This window comes from Piliocolobus tephrosceles, chromosome 10 (assembly GCF_002776525.5).
Source record: "Piliocolobus tephrosceles isolate RC106 chromosome 10, ASM277652v3, whole genome shotgun sequence".
Taxonomy (NCBI): domain Eukaryota; kingdom Metazoa; phylum Chordata; class Mammalia; order Primates; family Cercopithecidae; genus Piliocolobus; species Piliocolobus tephrosceles.
Genome location: NC_045443.1, coordinates 116,872,661 through 116,894,362, shown reverse-complemented (window position 1 = coordinate 116,894,362; position 21,702 = coordinate 116,872,661). Strand labels below are relative to the sequence as shown.

Genomic DNA, 21,702 nt, shown 5'->3' with positions numbered 1-21,702 from the left:
TTCCTTCCTTCCTTCCTTCCTTCCTTCCTTCCTTCCTTCCTTCCTTCTTCTTTCTTTCTGTCTCTCTCTGTCTCTCTCTCTGTCTCTCTCTCTCTCTTTCTTTCTTTATTTGTATGTATAGCATCCCGTAGCCACATGAGCCGTATCTACCCAGGAGATTCCTTGCCAAATTGGAACCATGGAGATGAACAAGGGTGCTTCTGGAAAGTACATATGGAAGAAAAAGAGGGAACTAGAAAGCTGCCAAGTCAAGATTTTGAAGCAGAGACAAGGTCAAAAGTTTACAGCTCCCTCCCACTGCTGGGGATGGGCTGACTGTTTAACCATGTGCACACCAACCCAGTGCACAGCAGGTACAGTGGGGCAGGGTAGCTACGGCCTAGAGCATGGATTTTGCAGGCAGGCCAACCTGCATTCAAATTCTTACTCTTCCTGACCACACAACATGGGGCTGGTGATCTTGCCTCTCTGAACCTATTTCTTTGCAGAAAAAAGGGGGCAAAAATAGTATCCACCTCTTAGGGTGGTGTGAGAATTACGTTGCAGTCTTTGGCCTTACATGTTGGCATCTTGACAGCAAGATGGAGTATCACACAAATTGCGGTATCATTGAACCACAGAGTATCAGGGTCCCAAAGGATCTTCCTGATTGTCCATGACAGTGGTCTCATATAACTTACGGGGAAACTGAGGCTCAGAGAGATAGACACGTCCAAGGTCTCTCACCAGTTGACTTGCATGTTGAACCCACTTGGTGGGAAGTAATTCCTCTTCATTTCTCTTTCAGTGCTTCTACTTACATCTGAAGGAATGTCTCTGCTAAGTACTAATATGCCTTTAATGCCTTTAGCCTCTATCACTTGCTACCTTCCCTTTTTAACAATGAAAGAGCTGAGGCTCGTAGGCAGGAAATATTATCTAGTTAGAATTTAACCACATTTTGCTTTCATTGGATTTATTTCATGATTGCCTTCCTCAGTGAACATTTTAGTGATGAGAATTTAACTTTATCAAAAATGAGTTGATCTAAAAGAAAAAATAAACCTTTAGTAAATCATGGTACAGCAATGTAAGCATATAAGGCAAAAAATAGTGAAGACGGGATGCGAATGACGGTATTGCAAATGACTGTAATTTGGTTTCCCCTAACCAAATAAGAAGGTCATGGACTTTGAAAGTTGAGAGCTGTGCTCAGGTCCCAATCTGCTCTTTTTTAAAAAACAGCTTTATTGAGATATCATTGGCATATAAAACCGTATACATCTCTCTATATATATGGTATACAACTTGATGTTTTGATGTATATATGCATGGTGAATACAGTGATCACCAGAGTCAAGCTAATTAACATATATTTTGTGTATCTATGTGTGTTGGGAAGATTACATTTAAGTTAAGAAGATTAATTTTGCAACGGTACTAGCAAATTTTCAATATATAATGTAATATTGTAAACTATCATTGTCGTGCCGTACATTAGCCCCCCAGAACTTACTTATCCTGCAAAACTGAAACCGTGTACCCTTTGACAAACATCTCCCCATTTTCCACCCCACACTGGCCTCTGACAACCACCACCCTACTCTCTGCTTCTATGAGTTTGACTATTTTAGATCCCACATATGGTGAGATCATGCAGTATTTCTCTTTTTGTGTCTTTCTTATTTCACTTAGCAGAATGTCCTCTACTCCATCCCTGCTGTTGCCAATGGCAGTATTTCCTTGTTTTTTTTCCTCTGTCACCCAGGCTAGAGTGCAGTGGTGCGATCTTGCCTCACTGCAACCACTGCCTCTGAGTTCAAGTGATTCTCCTGCCTCGGCCTCTCGAGTAGCTGGGATTAGAGGTGTGCACCATCACACCCACCTAATTTTTGTATTTTTAGTAGAGATGGGGTTTCACCATCTTGGCCAGGCTGGTCTCGAACTCCTGGCCTCAAGTGATCTGCCTGCCTCGGCCTCCCAAGTGCTGGGATTACGGGCATGAGCCACTGCACCCAGCCTCCTTCTGTTTTAAGGCTTAATAATACTATATTCCAGATCTGTTCTTTACTCGCTGTGTGACCTTAGTTGAATCCCATTACTCCTCTGAGCTTCAGTCTCTTTATCCACAAGATGGGCTTGATAATACCTTCTCAAAGCCAGGCATGGTGGCTCACGCCCAGAATCCCAGCACTTTGGGAGGCCGAGGCGGGAGGATCACCTAAGGTCAGGAGATTGAGACCAGCCTGGCCAAGATGGTGAAACCCCATCTCTACTAAAAATACAAAAAAAATTTAGCTGGGTGTGGTGGCTCATGCCTGGAATCCCAGCACTTTGGGAGGCCGAGGCAGGTGGATCACCTAAGGTCAGGAGATTGAGACCAGCCTGGCCAAGACGGTGAAACCCCATCTCTATTAAAAATACAAAAAAAATTCAGCTGGGTGTGGTGGCACACTCCTTTAGTTCCAGCTACTTGGGAGGCTGAGGCAGGAGAATCGCTTAAACCTGGGAGACAGAGGTTTCAGTGAGCCAAGATGGCACCACTGCACTCCAGCCCGGGTGACAGAGCCAGGCTCCATCTCTAAAAAACAAACAAACAAACCAAAACAAACCTACTCAATAGGATTATTCTAAAGATTAAATAAAATTAAATCTATAAACCTCTTAGCATGGTTCTGGGCATGTCATAGGTGTCATAAGTGGCAGAACAGATATCTGGGAAGATGTGGAACCAGGAAAATAAAGTTTGCTTTGGTTCCAGGCATCCTCCCTTGGTAATTGCCTGCACCCTTGTCTTCCTGTTCTCTTATCCAGGTTGAGTGTGGAAAAGAGGCCAGCTGCAGTCCTTGCCCTGCCCCCAGCCTGATAGGAAACCCGAGACCTCTCCCTCTCCTCCTTATTCAGTGCAAATGGGCCTTTCACACAGAGATGGATGTGTTGGGATGAATTTCCTTGCCATAGTTAAGGCAAACAGCTGCAGCATCCTGCCAGGGTGGAAATCTCCAAGGATCTCAGCCTGGCTGAAGAAATCTCCCTGTCCTCTAATGACCGGAGGTTTCCCTGGGAGAGGAGGCAACGAGGCCTCCTGAGATTGGTCCAGAGGTGTCCCAGACTCCAGTTTGACTCTTTGGTTTCTAGAGTCTGGGCAGAGCCAGGAGCTCCCAGGAGTCCCAGCTGCTGGAGTGTGAGTCCAGCCTTGTGAAGCCTTTTCATAATATTAATTCCCATGGACCAAGCCCTGAGTCTGTATTCCATGCTTAATGCATTATACACATCCTCTCACTCCCATCACAATCCCTCCATGCAGGGATGCAGGGATGCAGGAATGGAAGGTCAGGGGAGTTAAGCAAGTTGCCCCAAGTTACCCACCCAGTTTCTCGTGGAGCCAGGACTCCCTGCACCCGGAGCTGAGATTCAAAATATTTAACAACTGGTGCAGCTGGGCACTGACCATTCAGAAGGGATGGGTGCATGTCATAATGATGGAGGAGGGTCCTGGGATCCTTTAGCTGTTGGAAGATGGAGAGGTTTAGAGGGTCCTGGGGACAGGATCAGAGTGACTGGGGTTGGCTAGGGAGGGCTCAGGGCAAGCGCTAGCCAATATTCAGGGGTCTCTGGATCATGGACCAGTACCTATCTGTGGCCTATTAGGAACCAGGCCACACATCAGGAGGTGAGCAGCAGTTCAGCCAGCATTACTGCCTGAGCTCCGCCTCCTGTCAGATCAGCGGTGGCATTAGATTCTCATAGGAGCTTGAACCCTATTGTGAACTGTGTATGTGAGGGATCTAGGTTGCGCTCCTTATGAGAATCTAATGCCCAATGATCTGAGGTGGAACAGTTTCATCCCCTAGTCCATGAAAAAATTGCCTTCCCTGAAACTGGTCCGTGGTGCCAAGAAGTTTGGGAACCACTGAATATTTTAACAACTAGCCCAGCTCAGCAGCTGAGCACCAGCTTGGAGCAATTTCAATTTCAGGCATTTCTCATCAGGTTACTTCCAGTGAGCTATTTCCCCTAAGGCCTTGGAGCTTGTGAAATACACACACACACACACACACACACACACACACACATCCCTTTTAAGATGATTAATTCACTGCTTTCTCACTCATTCCCTTTTACAGCTATGCCCTGCTTGTGACTCCACCCTGAGACCTCATTTGAGCCTTGACATCAGCTTCCCCATCGCCTTCCTTCCTCTCCCTTCAGCAATGTTTAATCTGCTTACTACACCAGGGAGAGGTGTGGGGCACGGAGATGTCAGGCAAGCCAGCCAACATGAAGAACAAACGGTTTGGCGTTTGCCTTATCAGGAAGTGTCCACAGGCTTCCAAGAACTGCAGAGGCTCTGGGAGGGCCAGTGGGGCAAGAGACAGGAATGTAGAATCCCAAAGCTGGAAGAAGCCTCAGAATTCAGCTAGTGTGATCTCTCCAGAAACAGAATGTCTTCGCAAAGGCTGATGGAGAAGTTAAGAGTCAACAACAACAATAGTAATAATGAACTGCCACTTATGAGGACCTACGCTGGGCCGTGACCTCATGTCACTTTCAGCCAGGAACCTGCAAGGCTGGAATCAGCATCCCTTTCACAGATGAGGAAACAGCATTCCTTGCTCAAGGACTGAGCGTGGAACTCAGAGGTCAGGGATCTATTCTGGGCCCTTTTAAATTCTAGTTTTAAAGACCTTGGGTATGTCCTTTCACCTGTAGGAGACTTAGTTTCCCCGTATTGCAAGGAGGGTCATGTCTCTTCTCCCCGATGCACACTTTTGCTGCAAAGACTAAATGCAACAATGGCTTGGAAAAGAGTTTAGGAGTCGGGCGCAGTGGCTCACACCTGTACTCCCAGCACTTTGGGAGGCAGAGGCGGGCAGATCACTTGAAGTCAGGAGATCAAGACCAGGCTGGTCAAACATGGTGAAACCCTGTCTCTACTAAAAATACAAAAATTAGCCAGGCATGGTGGCATGCACCTGTAATCCCAGCTACTCGGGAGGTTGAGGCAGCAGAATTGCTTGAACCCAGGAGATGGAGGTTGCAGTGAGTTGAGACCGTGCCTGTGCACTCCTGCCTGGGAGACAGAGCGAGGCTCCATCTCAAAAAAAAAAAAAAAAAAAAAAGAGAGAGAGAGAGTTTAGGGCCAGAAATGCACACAGTGGAGTGACGCTGATTGCTGATTAGAGAGAAGGTATGTATGAAGCACCTGGCAGTTGTTTAAGTGCGGCCATCATGACCACACTGTGCAACTCTTCTCCCTATAGGTACTGCCAGTTAGGGGCTCATGGTAGCTTTGGTTCATGGCCTCAGCTTGATTGTCTTTGGCTGCTCTCATGGTCTCTCAGCTTTCCCTGTTAAACATGAATCCCCTCTACTCCCTCCGCTCAGCAAAATAGCCCTTCCTCTGTCCCAATCTCTCAGCCTCCAAACCCCTCTGGGTAGTATGCAGTGCTCTCAGGACCCTTTCCAGCTTCATTTTTGTGGATGCTCTAGAGAAGGTGTTCACTCTCCCGGCTGGGCAGAGGCAGAGCAAGCAGCCTGCAAGACATTCTGCTGGAGCATTTGGGGAATCAGGGGATAGTCTTTCTGGTTGGTGACAGGGGTCCTCCCTCAGCTATGCCCCGGGGGTAGGGGCTGCGTGCTTATGGACAAGGCATTGTCTCACTTACTCTCAGATGCTTAGTCCACAAAAGGGGGGTGTTCCCCGGGTGCAGTGGCTCAAGCCTCTAATCCTAGCACTTTGAGAGGCTGTGGTGGGTGCATCGCTTGAGCCCAGGAGTTTGAGACCAGCCTGGGCAATATGGTGAAACCCCATCTCTACTAAACAAATGCAAAACATTAGCCGGACATGGTGGCACATGCCTGTAATCCCAACTACTCGGGAGGCTGAGGCACATGGATCGCTTGAACCCAGGAGGTGGAGGTTGTAGTGAGCCAGGATCACACCACTGCCCTCCAGACTGGGTGACAGAGTGAGACTCGGTCTCCAGATAAATAAATAATAAATAAATAAAATGGGGTTTTTAATACCCACCTCCCAGGACACCGAGCAGATGAGATGATGCCATCTATGTGCTACCCCTTCTGGGACCCTATTACAGGTCTGCTGGGACACTGTCTTCTCATTGGGTGTGAGGGTTCAATTTCCTGCCCCAAGGATGTGTCTTAAAAAAGAGATGCCCAAGAGGGAGAGACCCCAGATCATGGGTCCCAGGTGTGCCCCCTTCTCCACTCCCACCCTGAGCTCCATGACTCCAGGTTACTCACTGGATTTTCTTTGTGAAGTTCTTAGAAACGATGCCACCTTCTTGCTGTTTCTCTTCATGTTTGCCTGGAAGGAAGAAAAGTGTGGCGTGTCAGCATCTATGTTCCTTGGGCATCCTTCAGGACTCAGGCTTGGGTTCAAATCCTGGACCTGGACCTGCCTTGCTGTGTGGCTTAGGTCTACCCTAGAGACTCCAGTTGTCTAAGCCTCAAGGACCTTGTCTGCCATACAGACCCATTTAAGTCCACCTCCAAGGCTGGCTATGAAGGTGAAATAAGGTAATTGATGGAAAGGAGGCGTTGACCATGGTTTGTAGGTAATGAAGGGTTAGTCTGAGGAAATCACAGAAGCTGGGCCATGTGTTGTACCAAATCTTCCCAGTCTCCCACCTGACTCCTCTTCTCTAACCTGCCAGTAGAACCCTGGGGCTGACATCCCAGACTGGGTGGCAGGCTTGAAGTGGGGTCACGTGCTGAGGGCAACTCTGCCATGTAGCTTGCTTTACAGCCAACAGAGTGCTTTCCTAACTCTGAGCCCAGACGTCGTTCTCCCTTTGTTTCCGACATGGAAACTGAGGCCTGGTGATGGATCCGGGGTCGCCCAGCAGGTCCGTGGTGGCTCTGAGCTTTGAATCAGCTCTCTCTGAGTCTAGGCCAAGTTCTAGGGCCTGACGCCCCTCTGCTCTTGAATTTCTGTCTGTTCCAGCTCCCGCTTAGCTCTTTAAGCCACATTATCTGTAGCCAGTAGTGAAAGCACAGCCTGGAAAAAGAATGCTTTAATCTACCAAAAACACTCAGCTTTTCCTGAGAGCACTGTGGATGTGAAATTCCACCAGCCCTCCTGCCTCTTACCCTGCGGTACGAGAGGGCTTCCCAAACCCTTCAGGGAGGAGAAAGATGAAATTACGAGAAGGCTTGGGCCTAAACTGGTTTTGATCTAGTAACGTACATAGCACCTTCTAATTCTCTCAGTCTCTCCTCATTCTGTTTTTCTTTAACAAAGAGGGTGTCTCTAGTTTCTCTTTAAACGAACAAGATTAGTACAACAGTGGGGCCATTCGGCTGTTACTTTTCAGTCCTCATTTGTGGGGCCACTTTCTGGAGACAAGAACTCTCATTTACACAGGGAGGTGCTTCTGAGAGGCCTTGAAATCTAGAATGTAAATAAGTTTGTTGAATATAGCAGTCCAGATTTTTTTTTAAACTGACAACTTAAAGCTAATTACTTTTAATTATTTCTTTGTTGATAGCTTTTTTTGTGCTTTAAGATAATACATGTGTATGTTAGAAAATGTAGAAAATAGGCGGGGCATGGTGGCTCACTCCTATAATGTCTGCACTTTGGGAGACAGGAGGATCACTCGAGGCCGGGAGTTTGAGACCAGCCTGGACAACACAGAGAGGCACTGCTTCTAAAAAATAGTAATAATAGGCAGGGCGTGGTGGCTGATGCCTGTAATCCCAGCACTTTGGGAGGCCAAAGCAGGTGAATCACGAGGTCAAGAGATCGAGATCATCCTGGCCAACATGGTGAAACTCCGTCTCTACTAAAAATACAAAAATTAGCTGGACATGGTAGCACATGCCTATAGTCCCAGCTACTTGGGAGACTGAGGCAGGAGAATTGCTTGAACCTGGGAGGTGGAGGTTGCCGTGAGCTGAGATCGTGCTACTGCACTCCAGCCCAGCGACAGGGCGAGACTCTGTCTCAAAATAGTAATAATAATAATAATAGTAATTAATATTACTATTATTATCCAGGTGTGATGGTGCATGCCTGTAGTCTCAGCTATTTGCGAGGCTGAAGTGGGAAGATTGCTTGAGCCCAGGAGTTTGAGGTTACAGTAAGCTATAATGCACTACGGCACTCCAGCCTGGGCAAGAGAGTGAGATCTGGTCTCTAAATTTAAAAACAACAACAACAACAGAAAAAATTAAAAAAAATAAAAAAGCCATCAAAACTGCCCATAATCCTGTCACCCCAAGGAAGCCACTAATAATATATTTCATATGTTCTGACTTTTCTATGTTTCTCAGAAATGTGTAAATGTTACATAGTATCCATGTATATCGGTGTTCTATCAATTGGGATAGTTCTCTGCATTATGTTTGGAACTTATTTTTTTTCTTGCTAACACATTATAATTACTTTTCAATATACCAAATATTCTTTGACAACATAATTTTTAATGGCTGCAGTCAGTGTTCTATTGAGGAATACATAAGAGCTAATTTAACCAATCCCCTACTTTGGAATTTCCAACATTGGAGAGAACTTCATGGCCCTGAACATTCTTGTAGCTTTACACCAGGCCCTGTGACTTCTTTAGGATTAACTGAAGACTAATCCAACTTCCAGAATTTCTAAGGCTTAATCTGTATTGCTAAATTGCTCTCAGGAAAAGAAATTCGTTTTAAACTGGAGTGTCTGGCTAAGCAGAATATGCTATTCTGTGAATGTGTGGCCTCTTAAACAATCTATCCTGTGCTGCCAACTCCGTGACCACCAACTGCCTGGCTCTACCACAGGCCTGTGCCCGGAAGAGCACTGTCTGTTCTTTGGTACCCTCCCCATAGCCAGGGCGCCGGGAGACCTGCTTCCCCTGGGGACAGGCCAGTGCCTCTGACTCAGCCCTTTTGCATCTGAGAATCCTCCTGCGTGCTGGTGTCCCGGGAAGAATAACTGATGATACAAATAATAACAGCAAAGTCATATAGTGCTTCCTTGGTGTCAGCCACCGTTCTAAGCACCTTATCTCTATCAACTCCTTTAATTTTTGCAACAACCTTTAATAATAATAGTAAAATGATAATACAAGCAGGCAGTTTCATTATTATCATTTTGTAGATAGGAAACCTGAAGTTCAGAGAGGTTAAGTGCTGTACCCAAGGTCACACAGTTTGGAAGTGACTGGTGCAAAGATTCAAAAGCAGGCAGATAGGTTCTGGAATACTGAGTTTTGGACTTAAGTCTCTACTCTGACATTTCCTGGCACATCTCTGAGTTTCTCTGAGCCTCAGTTTATTCTTCTCCGAAATGGGAGTGACAACACCTACCTTATTGGGTTACTGTAGGAAACAAATGCAAGCGAGTCACCGAATGGCTTTGAAGTGGTCAAAGTACCATGTGAAGGTCAACGCTTGCGGTTTATTTTGATGTTTGGGGAAAGGACTGCTTCTCAGAAACTAGGTGCCTCTGTCTGCTCTGAAAATAGGGTATTGGGCTGAGGGAACCGAGGATCTCTGGGCAGGGAAAGCTCCAAGATTTCCTTAAGAGGGGCCTGGAGGTGGAGTTAACCTGGTTTAGAGAGAGTATCCTTAGGAGGATCATCTTGAAACTCAATTTGCTTATCATTTGCATACTTCCATTAGGGCAGCTTAAGGATTACGAGTGATTTTTAATTTCTTATTTTGCTTTCGTAACTACATATTCCATCATGAAGACATTTTATTTTTGTAAACAGAAAAAAGTAATTATTATGATTTTTAAAAATACATCCAGAGGCTAGAAGTCAGAGACCCCTTGCAGACATGCTTTTTTCAACATGCCTCAGAGAAATGTTAGTGGAATACTATTGGCCCAGCTAAAGAAAGAAGGTGCTGTTTCCAGGGAAGGCAGAGGCCCTGGGACTAAGGAGAAAGGGTGGGAATAAGGCCTTGGGGCTTTCCAGTCTCTAACTTCGCCAGGGTCTGGCCCAGTGGCCCATGAAGGGAACATCTCTTGGCTGGTGGTTGCAGGATGCGGGCAGGGGAATCTGAGGCTTGCTGGAAATTGTCTAGTCCAGCATTTTCCAAACACTTCCTTGAATGAGACACTCATACGTGGTCAGATAAGACAGGGCTGCCTCTCAGAGATTCATAAACTGCATTAGTGACTTAAAGGCTCTGACAAGTCCTGCAATGAGAAGACCTGTTTATAATTTTGTTTTTACTGGTACCATATAAGACTCTGAACTCTCCTGCTCCTGTTTCTAGATGCCTAGTAACCACTTGAAGTACTTTAGTAAATTCTGATCTTGTCTACCTCTTCGTAAGACCAACAGTAAAACTGAGGCTCTGGAGGCTGTGGGATTTGCTCAGGGTCACACCGCCAGAAGTAGATCCAGCCATCCTGGCTCAGAACCAGTCAGAGAGGCCTGACATTGAATCTCAGACACTGCCAGGGAGAAGTGGGTGATCTCAGGTGAGTTTACTTTCTCTGGGCCTCGGTTTCCTTATCTGCATAATGGGGTTAACCTACCCTCACTTCCTAGGAGGTCCTTATGAGGAACCACTGAGCCACCACATGTAGGCCTTTAGCACATACTTGTGGAGGAACGGATTTGTCATTATGTGGTACAGGGTGGGAAATTGGATCTGACTTCCAACTTCCCTTGAAAATTGCTTTTTATTTATTTTTATTTTTTATATTTTTTGAGACAGAATTTCTTTCTTGTTGCCCAGGCTGGAATGCAGTGGCATGGTCTCGGCTCACTGCAACCTCCACCTCCTGGGTTCAAGCGATTCTCCTGCCTCAGACTCCTGAGTAGCTGAGATTACAGGTGCCTGCCACTACGCCCAGCTGATTTTTGTGTTTTTAGTAGAACAGGGTTTCACCATGTTGGCCAGGCTGGTCTCAAACTCCTGACCTCAAGTGATCCTCCCGCCTTGGCCTCCCAAAGTGCTGCGATTACAGGCATGAGCCACTGCACTCGGCCCGAAAGTTGCTTCTTAAATAGAGCTCCTGATATCAATTTTATTTTTTTAAACTCCTTCTTTGAAAGCGCTTGTGTGGACTCTCAGGGAATTTGGATTCTGTCTAGCCGATGTCACTAATTGTACATCTGAAAAGCTTTGTCTTTGTCTTATGTAAGCTCCCAATGACCCCATTTTACAGATGCGGAAATTGAGACTGCATGACTCACCCAAAGCCTCTGGATTAGTAAAACACTTAGCTGAGATCTCAACATGGAGCTGCCAGACCCCACCTGTTATGAAGCACCTACAAAAGAGGATGGGGAAAAGCCCTCCAGGCTGGACAGAGGGTCTCCTAGAGAGGCCACAGGGTAGGGAAGACCCTTGGACTTGGGCTGGAAGCATCTAAAAGCCTAATTAAAACAAGGACAGAAGGATGGTGATAATCGTTCTGTTTACAGAATGCCAGCCAAGCACTATTATTAGCTCCATTTTATAGACACTCTGCCTATGTGATCATAGATAGTCTGCATATGTTTAATCTTTCCTACACTCTTGCAGGGCAGATAGTATTATGATCCCCATTCTGCAGATAGGAGAAATGAAGTTCAGAGGGATGAAAAGACTTTCTTGTCCACATCCATCATGCTAGTGAACAGCAGTGCTGGGATCTGAACCCAGGTTTCAAAGAGAATCTATTATTCATTATTTATTGGGGCCTTCCTGGATGCCTGGCATTATAACAACAACGACGGCAATAATACTACTAATTCCTTGTGTTCCAGGTCATAGAAATGTGAAAGGAAAATAAATCCTGGGGCCCCCAAATCACTAAGCTAAAGGGAAAAGTCAAGCTGGGAACTGTTTAGGGCCAACTTACCCCCCATTCTATTCAAAGTCAGCCCTCTGCTCACTAACATCGATGCATATCTGCTTGCCTTCTTTGGAAAGGCTAATCAGAAACTCAAAAGAACTCGATGATTTGTCTCTCACCTACCTGTGACCTGGAAAACCTCTCCCTACTTCAAATCTTCCTGCCTTTGCTTCAAGTTGTCCTGCCTTTCCAGATCAAACCAATGTACTTCTTACATATATTGATTGATGTCTCCTGTCTCTCTAACATGTATAAATCTGAACTGTGCCCAGACCACCTTGGGCATATGACAGGAGGACTTCCTGAGGCTCTGTCATGGGCATGTCCTCAACCTTGGCAAATAAACTTCCTAAATGAACTGAGATATGTCTCAGATTTTCTGGGTTCACAGGTATGTACACATTGTACAGCATCACCTCATTTAATACAACAATCTTTACGGTATAACCATTTGAATCCTAATTTCCAGATGAGGAAACAAAACAAGCACAAAGAAGTAAAGTAATTTGCACATCCTGCTGGTTAGAGTTGGAGCCAGTTTCGGAACTCGTGCCTGGCTCCCAGCCAACTCGGAGATCTGGCTGACCCTGTCATCAGCACGTGGCCCCAGCAAGTCTCCCAGCCCACCACACCCGCTGGAGCCTCTGATGTTTATAATTCTGCCATGACTGGCTTGAAACTCCCCCTGAACATTGCTGGGGCTTGTTCCTGCCCAGCCTGTGTTTGCAATGGCTTTGACTGATTTTCTGGAAGGCAAGCCTCTGCCGGGAACACATTCTTTTTAATGGAGCGGGAGGGAAGGAAAAGAAAGCTTTTTCTGCTGCCCAGCTTAACAGGGGCTGAGCTTCCTGTCTTCTCTCTTTCTTTCCCCCTTGTATGTTTCTTTCTCCCAGGGTGGGATGTGGCTGTGAGAGCCCTGAGCCTAAAGCTGTGGATAGGCCCAGTCCCTACTCCACTCCTATTGCTGACTCATGGCATGACTGTGAACAAGTCCCACCTAGGCCTCAGCCTCCTCAACTGCAAGATGGGCCTAGACACCCCTGCTACTCTGGACTTGACTGAGGGTGATTTTGGAGAAGAAGTATAAGCATGTCAGCCCAGCCCTTGGCACCTAGCAGGTGCTCAGTAAATCATTCCTTCTTTCTGGCCTCCCAATTCCCAGGCAGCCTGGGTCTGAATCTTTGGTGGCCTTGAACAAGTTACTTTAATCTCTCCATACCTCAGTTTCCTCATCTGCAAAAAAAAAAAAAGAAGATAAACAGTACCCACCTCCTCTGGTGGTTGTGTTAGCTGAGATATGATAGGCAACAGTATTTAGCAAAGTGCTGAGCACATAGTTAGCACTCAGAGTTACCAGTTAGTGTTACTACAATTACTGGTAAGCCTCAGTTTCCTTGTCTGGGACAAGGAGAGGTGTTTCACTGGAAACCCATTGTGGATATTAACACTATCATTGCTCAGCCTTAACGTGAACTTCTAGACCCTATGTTGTGATGCTGGAGTGCATGAAATCCCATTTCTTCTTTGTTTTTTAATTTTTTGATATCTGTTTAACCTGTTCTTTATATTAAATGCCCTCTGTCAAAATATCCAACGTGGTTTCTGTTTTCCTGTCTGTACCCTGATTGATCAGCACCCAAAGGCCCCAGTAGCTGAGTCAGGCAGGTTAAGATCTCTGCTGGGAGCTGGGAGAGAAGTTTTCCATAAAGATAACTTTGCAGGCTGCATTCCTGAGCCCTGAGGTCACCTGTGTCACACTGTCCCAGCCTCAGGAAACTTTTCTCCTGGCTATTCCCAGGGCTGAGGCCTACTCCCCCCCACCCCCCCGACTTCCTACCCCTGACTTACCAGACACCTCCACGTATCCATCTTTGGTCTTCACCATCAACTCCTCTGGCTTGAAGCTGTGCACATTCACACACACTTTCCAGGGCTCCCCAGGGAAGGGCGGGGGGGTCCTGCCCTCGGCAGGCACCCCAAACCTGGCCGTGGCAGTGGGGCCCCGGGGCACCATGCCAGACCTTAGGGTGCCTGGCCAGGCGGAGGAGAGACGAGGCAGAGCCCAGTCGGGCCAAGAGGCCGTCAAGTCGTCTGGGAAGGGGTCCATGCCAAAGCCATCATCCAGCAGGCGAGAGGAGAGGGGAGAGTCCCGGAAGGGGTCTCGGCGCAGGCGGCTTGGGTAGTGGCAGGAGAAGGGCATCTGACCATCAGCCATGGTGACTGCTGAGCTCAGAGGGAAACAGAGGCTCAGAGAGACAGAACCACCTGCCCAAGGTCACTCAACAAGGTGGTGTGGCTGGGCTAGCTTATTCTTCAGCTTCCGAAAATGCTGCTTTTCTGCAGGGAGAAGCAGAACCAACCACTGCCAGGGACGGTTGTGTCCCCTCAGCTGGGGTCCCAGACCCCTAAGGTGACCCCCGGGCAGGTCCAGCAGAATCCCAGAGGGCCCCTCTCCGCACTGCCTCACGACAGACCAGCAAGCCACCGTCCTCCCAGGCTGCCCAGGCTGGCAGCCAGAGCCGCTGAGGTCTAGAGCGGAGCCAGGAGCTTAATAAACCCAGGGCACGCGCGCCTAGAAACTTCTTCTGGCTCCTCCTGGGCTGCAAGCCTCCTATTTATTTGCAGCTGGAGACTGGAGGCGGGTTTTGCAAGCGTCTCCTGTCACAGGAATATTCGGAGGTGATGAACCAGCCCCGGAGAATCCGCGGAGGGAACAGCTGGGCTGTGGGGGGAGCTGGGAGGGGCCGCGTCCAAGTTCAACCAGCCTCTCTGGACACTCTCTCCTCCCCTGGCCACTCCGCTCAGCTCCGCCCTCCGCTTGCTCCCGGTGCTGGAGCCACCCTCCCAGAGAGGCGCACTAAGGCCTGGCTATTAATAACCCCTAGCCTGGCTGAGGGCTCAGGTCACCCTCTGGAAATACCTTCGCCAGAGCGTGTCACATCCTGCCTTTCCCCTGGGGACCTGCAGAAAGGGAAGAGAGAGACAGGAGCCCAGTGGATTTGAAGGATGTCCCTGGGTTGGAATCCCCAGTTACAAGGTGGCCAAGCTCCTAAAGCCTCAACGCCCTCTGGGGAGAGCGGTAAAGAAAAAAAAAATTACACACGCATATATATATGTATTCATATGACTCTTGTCAAAGTATGATAAGCAAGACTTTACTGGGCAAGGAAACTTTCTCCTTAGATGTAGGGACCCCCGCAATGGGATTTTGCAGTAAGGGAGAAAGATTAGATTTGATTCCCAGTAGGTCATAGGTAAGTGGGAATTTGTAGGCAAGAAGCAGGTGGGGTGGGGGGTGGGATCAGCGAATGGAAAATTACTAGGAGGAAAGTCCAGGGATCAGAGGGATTCAGGCTCAGCTAACCTAAGAGGATGCTTGCTGAAGACAGGCCAGGGTGCTCAGACATCACCTGGGGGACGGTGGAGGATGAGGAAACTGATCAGATATCGAGGGTAATCAGAAATCAAAGATGGGTGATTGCTGCTAAACAGACTTAGCAGAGTTCACGCCAAAACTGAATTTTTCTTTCTTTCTTTCTTTTTTTTTTTTTTTTTGAGACAGAGTCTCGCTCTGTCCCCTAGGCTAGAGTACAGCTGTGCCATTTCGGCTCACTGCAACCTCTGCCTCCCAGGTTCAAGCCTCCCGAGTAGCTGGGATTACAGGCACCCGCCATCATGCCCAGCTAATTTTTTTATTTTTTAGTAGAAACGGATTTCACCATCTTGGCCAGGCTGGTCTTGAACTCCTGACCTCATGATCCACCTGCTTTGGCCTCCCAAAGTGCTGGGATTACAGGCATGAGCCTCCTCACCTGGCCCAAAACTGAATTTTTATAAGGAACCTCACAGATGAGCTTAGGAGAAGATTCAGAAATCTGATTAATGTTTGGTCAAGCAAAGCGTCTTTATAGCCAGTAACATTATTCTCAAGCACCTCCAAGTTGTCAGTTTTCCTCCTTATAAATGGATGGAACAGTAGCCAATTCACAGATGTGCCATGAGGAATACATGAGGTCATTCTCTTTCAGCACCTAGCACTCTGATGGGCACCTTTGTATTTTGCATTTTGAGTTGTCAATTACATAATGTTTGCTGCATGCCAGGCCCTGCTCTATGGGCTTTATAAATATGAACTCATTTAATCCTCAGCAGCAATCCTGTGAGGTAAGAGTACCAGTATTATCCCATTTTACAGATGAGAAAACTACCATAGAATTGTTCATGAATAGTAGCTTCTGTTATTATTACGACTGTTAATACTGATAATTATTGAAAAGTAGTATACTCAGGCAGGATGTCTGGTCTGAAACTCAAAGCCCCAGATCTAGACTTTCCTGCTCTAACCACACAGCTGGAAGAATGAATTTACAAATCCTCCTTTGGCCCGGAGGCCTCTTCGGCTTTGGTTCTAATCTTTGATCTGTCCGCAACAGGTAGACAATTTTCGGCATGTTGTTTTCCCTCTGTGGGCTTTCGGGTCTCAGCCCTGCCTTCTTCACGAGATGAGGGTAAGTTGAGGATATTAAGGAATTCGGTGAGTCATAGGTTGAGAAATTGTTTTGATATTAAACAGTGTTTGCATGAGGCAGTTTGCTAAAAATAATAATACGGAGAAAAACAATCACTGTCAGCCATTGCCTCCTGTGCATCTGCTTTTAGAGTTAGTACATTTCAGGCATTACTGAGTTAAACCCTCACTCAATAGTTAAGTGTCACTATTATCATCACCCCCATTTTGCAGGTGAAAAAACAGAGGCGCAGAGCCTTGGCCCTTGCACACAGATATGGCGTGGCAGAGCCTGGATGGGAACCTGGGTTGTTCTGAATCCCGGATCTGTGCTTAACCGACAGACGGAGACCCCTGCCCTCCTCCCCAGCTGAGAATGGTCGGGACCCCACGGCATGACATGTCCCGAGTGACTGGGCCCCCGCTGGATGTGGGGTGAGCTCATCAGGCTGGAAGCTTCGGGCTGACGTCATGACTGGGCACAGAAGCCTCCGCTTTCTCTGTAATTACAGCTGGGCGGGGCCGGCTGAGTTGGAAACCAGTTGTGGGGAGAATCACTGCATGCCGCATGACGCACCAGAGAAACCTAGCCCTGCCTGGGACCTGGGCAGGGGCTGGGGTGAGGTTTCTGAGTGAGTGGGACAGGCTGGAATGAGTTTGTGTGTGGATTTGAGTGGGTGCAGGAGTGAGTGTGTGTTTATGTGCCGATGGGGCTGTGTTTATTTATTGGCGAGTCTGCTGGTGTGGTATGTTCAGGAAGAAACTCCCCTCCTTCTCCGTTTCCAGGCCACCCCAAACCTCCAGAGGACCCCTCTGCCTAAAACGCGGCTCAGTTGGTACCAGGGAACCCAGAAGGAGGGGAAGCCTGGCGAAGGAGCAGGGAACTGAACCTTGATGACCTAATCCACCTTCTCATTTCAAGGATGAGGGGGAGGAGAGAGAGGATGCAAAGGTAGAAAATAGAAATAACAATCATTAGCATTTATGGGGCACTTGCCCTGTGCCAGTTTCTGTTCTGAGCACTTTAAATGTATGTGCCTAAAACTCTTATACTTCTCCCCACAATCCTACTAGGAAGGATGTTTTATTTATTTATTTATTTATTTATTTATTTATTTATTTATTTATTTTGAGGTGGAGTTTCACTCTTGTTGCCCAGGCTGGAATGCAATGGCATGGTCTTTGCTCACTGCAACCTCTGCCTTCCTCCCAGGTTCAAGTGATTCTCATGCCTCAGCCTCCGGAGTAGCTGGGATTACAGGCACCTGCCACCACACCTGGCTAATTTTTGTATTTTTAGTAGAGACGGAGTTTCACCGTGTTGGTCAGGCTGGTCTCAAACTCTGGACCTCAGGTGATCCACCCCCTCGGCTTCCCAAATTGCTGGGATTACAGGCGTGAGCCACCATGACAGTCAGGAAGGATGTTTTATTAAACACATTTTAAAGATGAGGAAACTGAGGCACAGAGAGATTACCTGACATGCCTATGTCCGTGGCAGAGCTGGGATTTGAACCTGGGCAGTTTGACTCTTGTCTCATCTGCTACACTGCCTCTGAAGTCAAAGTCATGGCTCACATTTATTGAACACTAACCATGCACCCAGCCCTGTGATCAACAGTTTTATTCATGACCTCATGAAATCCTTGTGGTTCAGAGAGGTGAAGCCACCTGCTCTGGACCACACAGCTGACCAAGGATTGGAATCCAAGTTGGGGGGACTTGGGAGTGCACGGTAATAACCAGTATGAGACAATATTGGCCAAGCCTTACCTGGCGATCCTTCCACACTGCCTGGTGTCCTGTTCCCCTTTGGGCTCTCATTGCATTTCTGGATCCAGCCAGCCCTTCATGTCAGGACGCTGAGGAGGGAGGCAGCTGCTCCTGCTAACTCGGCCACCTGGTGAGGAGTCAGCTAACACACGAGGAAAGTGGTCACTAAACCCCATGGGCCGTCACCAATCAGGTGAAAATATGACGCCAGGCTCAGGAGAGGCCCGGGAAAAGGAGGGGCCTCCAAGCTGGTTCCACCAGGGAAGAAGAGACCTTAGAGGGCACTGTGGTGCAGGGTACGGACGTTAGATCCTGGGAACCAGAGCAATGTTCTCTTGGCTGCCATCCTCTTAGAGCTTTCATATGGGGCATACCACTATTAATTCTCAAAACAGCCCAGAGGAGGATGAGATCACCCTGCACGCGCAAAACTGGGGGGAAGTGGTGGTCTGAAGCTACACAGGTAGTGCTGGGACCAAGCAGGACAAAGACACAGCTGCCAGATTCGGTGCCTTTTCTTTTCAATGTAGTAAGAAACCAAAGTTCCCACCCTCCCCTAGGGGATCCCCAGCCCCCAGCCCCTCCCCAGGGTCTGAAGACCCGTCTCAGAGTTGGTTCTTTTGGGTGGCCCTGGATCCCAGCACATCCTCCAGAAAATAGGAAGTCAGCATGCTCATGCCTTTTTATTTCTTTCGTTTCTCAGACTCCCCTACAATGACACTAATGGAATTTCCAGCACACTTGGCTCCATACAGCAGGAACTTTGGATGTCCTGTTCATAGTGGCATCCCCAGCACCTAGAGGGTGCCTGCTGCACTGTAGAAGCCCAGCATATCTTGGATGAGTAGATGATGTCATATCAGCAACCCTGGGTCTGAATTGCCTAGCTCCCACTGGGTAGACTCTACATGAGGTAACAGCATCAGAATATTAACTAATATTTCTGCAGTCCATAGAAGATGCCAGGCACCAAGGCTTCCCAAGCATGCTCTTTTTAATTTTCATCACAGCCCCCTGGAAATTTTATGCTATCGTTATTCCCTTTTTACAGATAAGGAAACTGAGGCACAAGACAGGAAGTGACCTGCCTGAGGCCTCCAGCTTATGGATTCTGAACTTAGGTTTGTCTGAACTTCAAGCCCAGGCCTCTTTTCTCTGCCGCACACCCCGGCAAGAATGAATAAATAAACAAAATAAAATAAACAGCCTGCAATGAGTCCCTCCCTAAATGAGCCTATGCCCTCACAATCCTGGGAAAGTAACACTTATTTATTGGAGCTCTAGCTTTCTTCTATTATTTTCTCCAAAATTCTTTCTGGGAATTGCCTTCCCTGACCACCTTTGCATATAATAATCATAGTGGCAATAATAATAATAATAAATACGTATTTAACATTTAGTACCAATTGTAAGTGCTTCGCATATATCAACTTATTTAATTCTCACCTGAATTGCTCTAAGGTAGGTATTATTATCCCCATTCACAGATGACAACCTCAAGGCACAGAACGGTTAAATAACTTGCCCAAGGTCACACAGCTTCTAAGTGGCAAAGCTGGGATTCACGTCTAGGCAATCCGGCTCCAGAGTCTGTGTTCTTAACCACTATGTGATTCTGTGAATAATAACAACAAAATGAAAGTAATGATACCCATCATTATTTAAGAACTATCACGTACCAAGCTCTACTAAATGCCCTATATGTTGCGCCTCTTTTAATCCTCCTAACAACCCGTGGAGGTAGAAGTCCTATTGTTAACCACATTTTACGGTCGAACAATCTAAGGCACAGGGTCAGATCTGGGATGATTGGCTGCAAAACCTGTACCTTCAGCTGCCCAGGGAGCCTGTGCCACCTGACCCCTGGTGTATGCCCAGCCAGAGCACTGGCCTTCCAAACCCAGACTACCGGCAGAACACAGCTGAACTTTAGGTCACTGGACCACCTCTTCCCCTACCTTCTTGCTGGGCTTCTCTCTCTCTGAAACCTCCTTCAGCCCTTCCAGACTTTCTCAGCAGAACAAATAACACCAGGAACATGCTGACATTTGGGAGAGTGACAACTGCCCGGGAGGAGCTATCGTGCGTCGAGCAGAGGATCCTTACATGTTACTAATGTGAAAGCCATTTGGAGCTGGAGCAGGGCTGGGGGCCCCGCAAGCTCAATAGGAGCTCCCCTCTGCTGCACGTGCTGCCAACAGAAGGGAGTCAGGGCTCAGCTATGGGATGGAGAGGATCATCCTGCCCTCTATCCACCCATCCTCAAGAAGGGACATCCACAACTGGGCTCTCAGGGGCTCTATTTCTTACACCTGAGCCTAAATCAAGGCGTCTGAGATCTTTCATGGTCCAAATACTTCTTCCGGGTTTAGGGAACCAATATCTCAACTAACCAGAATTTTCAGGAAGTGACCGGGCTGCTATTTCCCACTTAAGAAAGACAGTAAAACATAGTGAGTAGTAACTCAACCAGATATGGATTTGAATCCCATTAGCTCTGCTGCTTTGGGCAAGGAACTTAGTCTCTCTGAACCTCTGTCTTGTCATCTGTAAAATGGAGGTGATCTCAACACCTACCTCCCTGAGTAACTGTCAGCATAGATTATCAGGGGAAATAGTCAGGGAGGTGGGTGTGCCCTTGCTCACACTGGACCTTGCAGACTCCATTAAGAGGTTAGACTTTGTCCTGAGCACCCTGAAGAACCACTGAACTCTTTGGAGGAGGAGTGTGCTGTGATGAGAACTGAGTTCCACGCAAACCACTGTCTGCTTTTGGAGAAGATCTTACGGGTGCTTTAGGGAGACCAGCTAGGAGGCTGCTGCAGTGGTCCCAGTGAAATGGCAACCTTGGCTGCGTTGTTGGCTGAGGAGCGGTAAAGTGTGGATATAATCACGATCTATTAAAGAAGCAGGAGCATTTTGACTGCTGATTGCGGTGAGAGGGGAAGAGAAGTTTCGTCAAATGCGTGTCTCGGTTTTCAGACCTTTCAATGGGGTGAATGGTGGTGCCACTCAGTGAACATATGAGGAGGAGCCAGATGCAGGGAGTGGGAGAGTCTGTTCATTTACTCACGGATTCATTCATTCCATAATTGTTACATTCTTACTTGGAAAGCACTAGCCGTGGGGCTAGAGATGAAGCAGTAAATGAGGCAAAATCCCTGCTTTCATGTGTATCAATAAACAGATTGTGAAAGGGAAATAAATCTTGGAGCCCCCAAATCACTCAGCTAAAGGAAAAAGTGAAGCTGGGAGCAGCTGAGGGCCAACCTGCTTCTATTCTATCCAAAGTCACCCCTCTGCTCACTGAGATACATGCATATCTGATTGCCTCCTTTGGAAAGGCTAATCAGAAACTGGAAAGAATGCAACCATTTGTCTCTTATCTACCTATGACCTGGAAGCCCCCGCCCCTCTTCAAGTTGTCCCGCCTTCTCCTCTGGTTGTCCCACCTTTCCAGACTGAACCAATGTACATCTTACACATATTGATTGATGTCTCCTGTCTCACTAAAATGTATAAAACCAAACTATGCCCCTACCACCTTGGGCACATGTCCACCTGAAGCTGTATCACAGGCGTGTCCTCAGCCTTGGTAAAATAAACTTTCTAAATTAACTGAAACGTGTCT

General features: G+C 47.4%; 1 protein-coding gene and 1 long non-coding RNA gene across 2 annotated transcripts in view; one reads left to right on the top strand and one right to left on the bottom strand.

The window, feature by feature from the left end:
- HSPB8 (heat shock protein family B (small) member 8) overlaps positions 1 to 14,519 on the bottom strand; it is a 17,978-nt gene extending 3,459 nt beyond the window's left edge. The window contains exons 1-2 of the mRNA XM_023204509.1: positions 13,640 to 14,519; positions 6,247 to 6,310 (exon numbers count right to left, since the gene is read on the bottom strand). Coding sequence (XP_023060277.1) covers positions 6,247 to 6,310; positions 13,640 to 14,006 — 431 coding nt within the window. The 5' untranslated portion in view covers positions 14,007 to 14,519. The remainder of the gene's footprint in view (positions 1 to 6,246; positions 6,311 to 13,639) is intronic.
- Positions 14,520 to 16,839: 2,320 nt separating this feature from the next.
- Positions 16,840 to 19,270, top strand: LOC111543803. Its single transcript, XR_002731955.1, has 2 exons — positions 16,840 to 16,917; positions 18,775 to 19,270. It is a non-coding gene; the product is annotated as an uncharacterized LOC111543803 (long non-coding RNA).
- Positions 19,271 to 21,702: the final 2,432 nt, after the last annotated feature.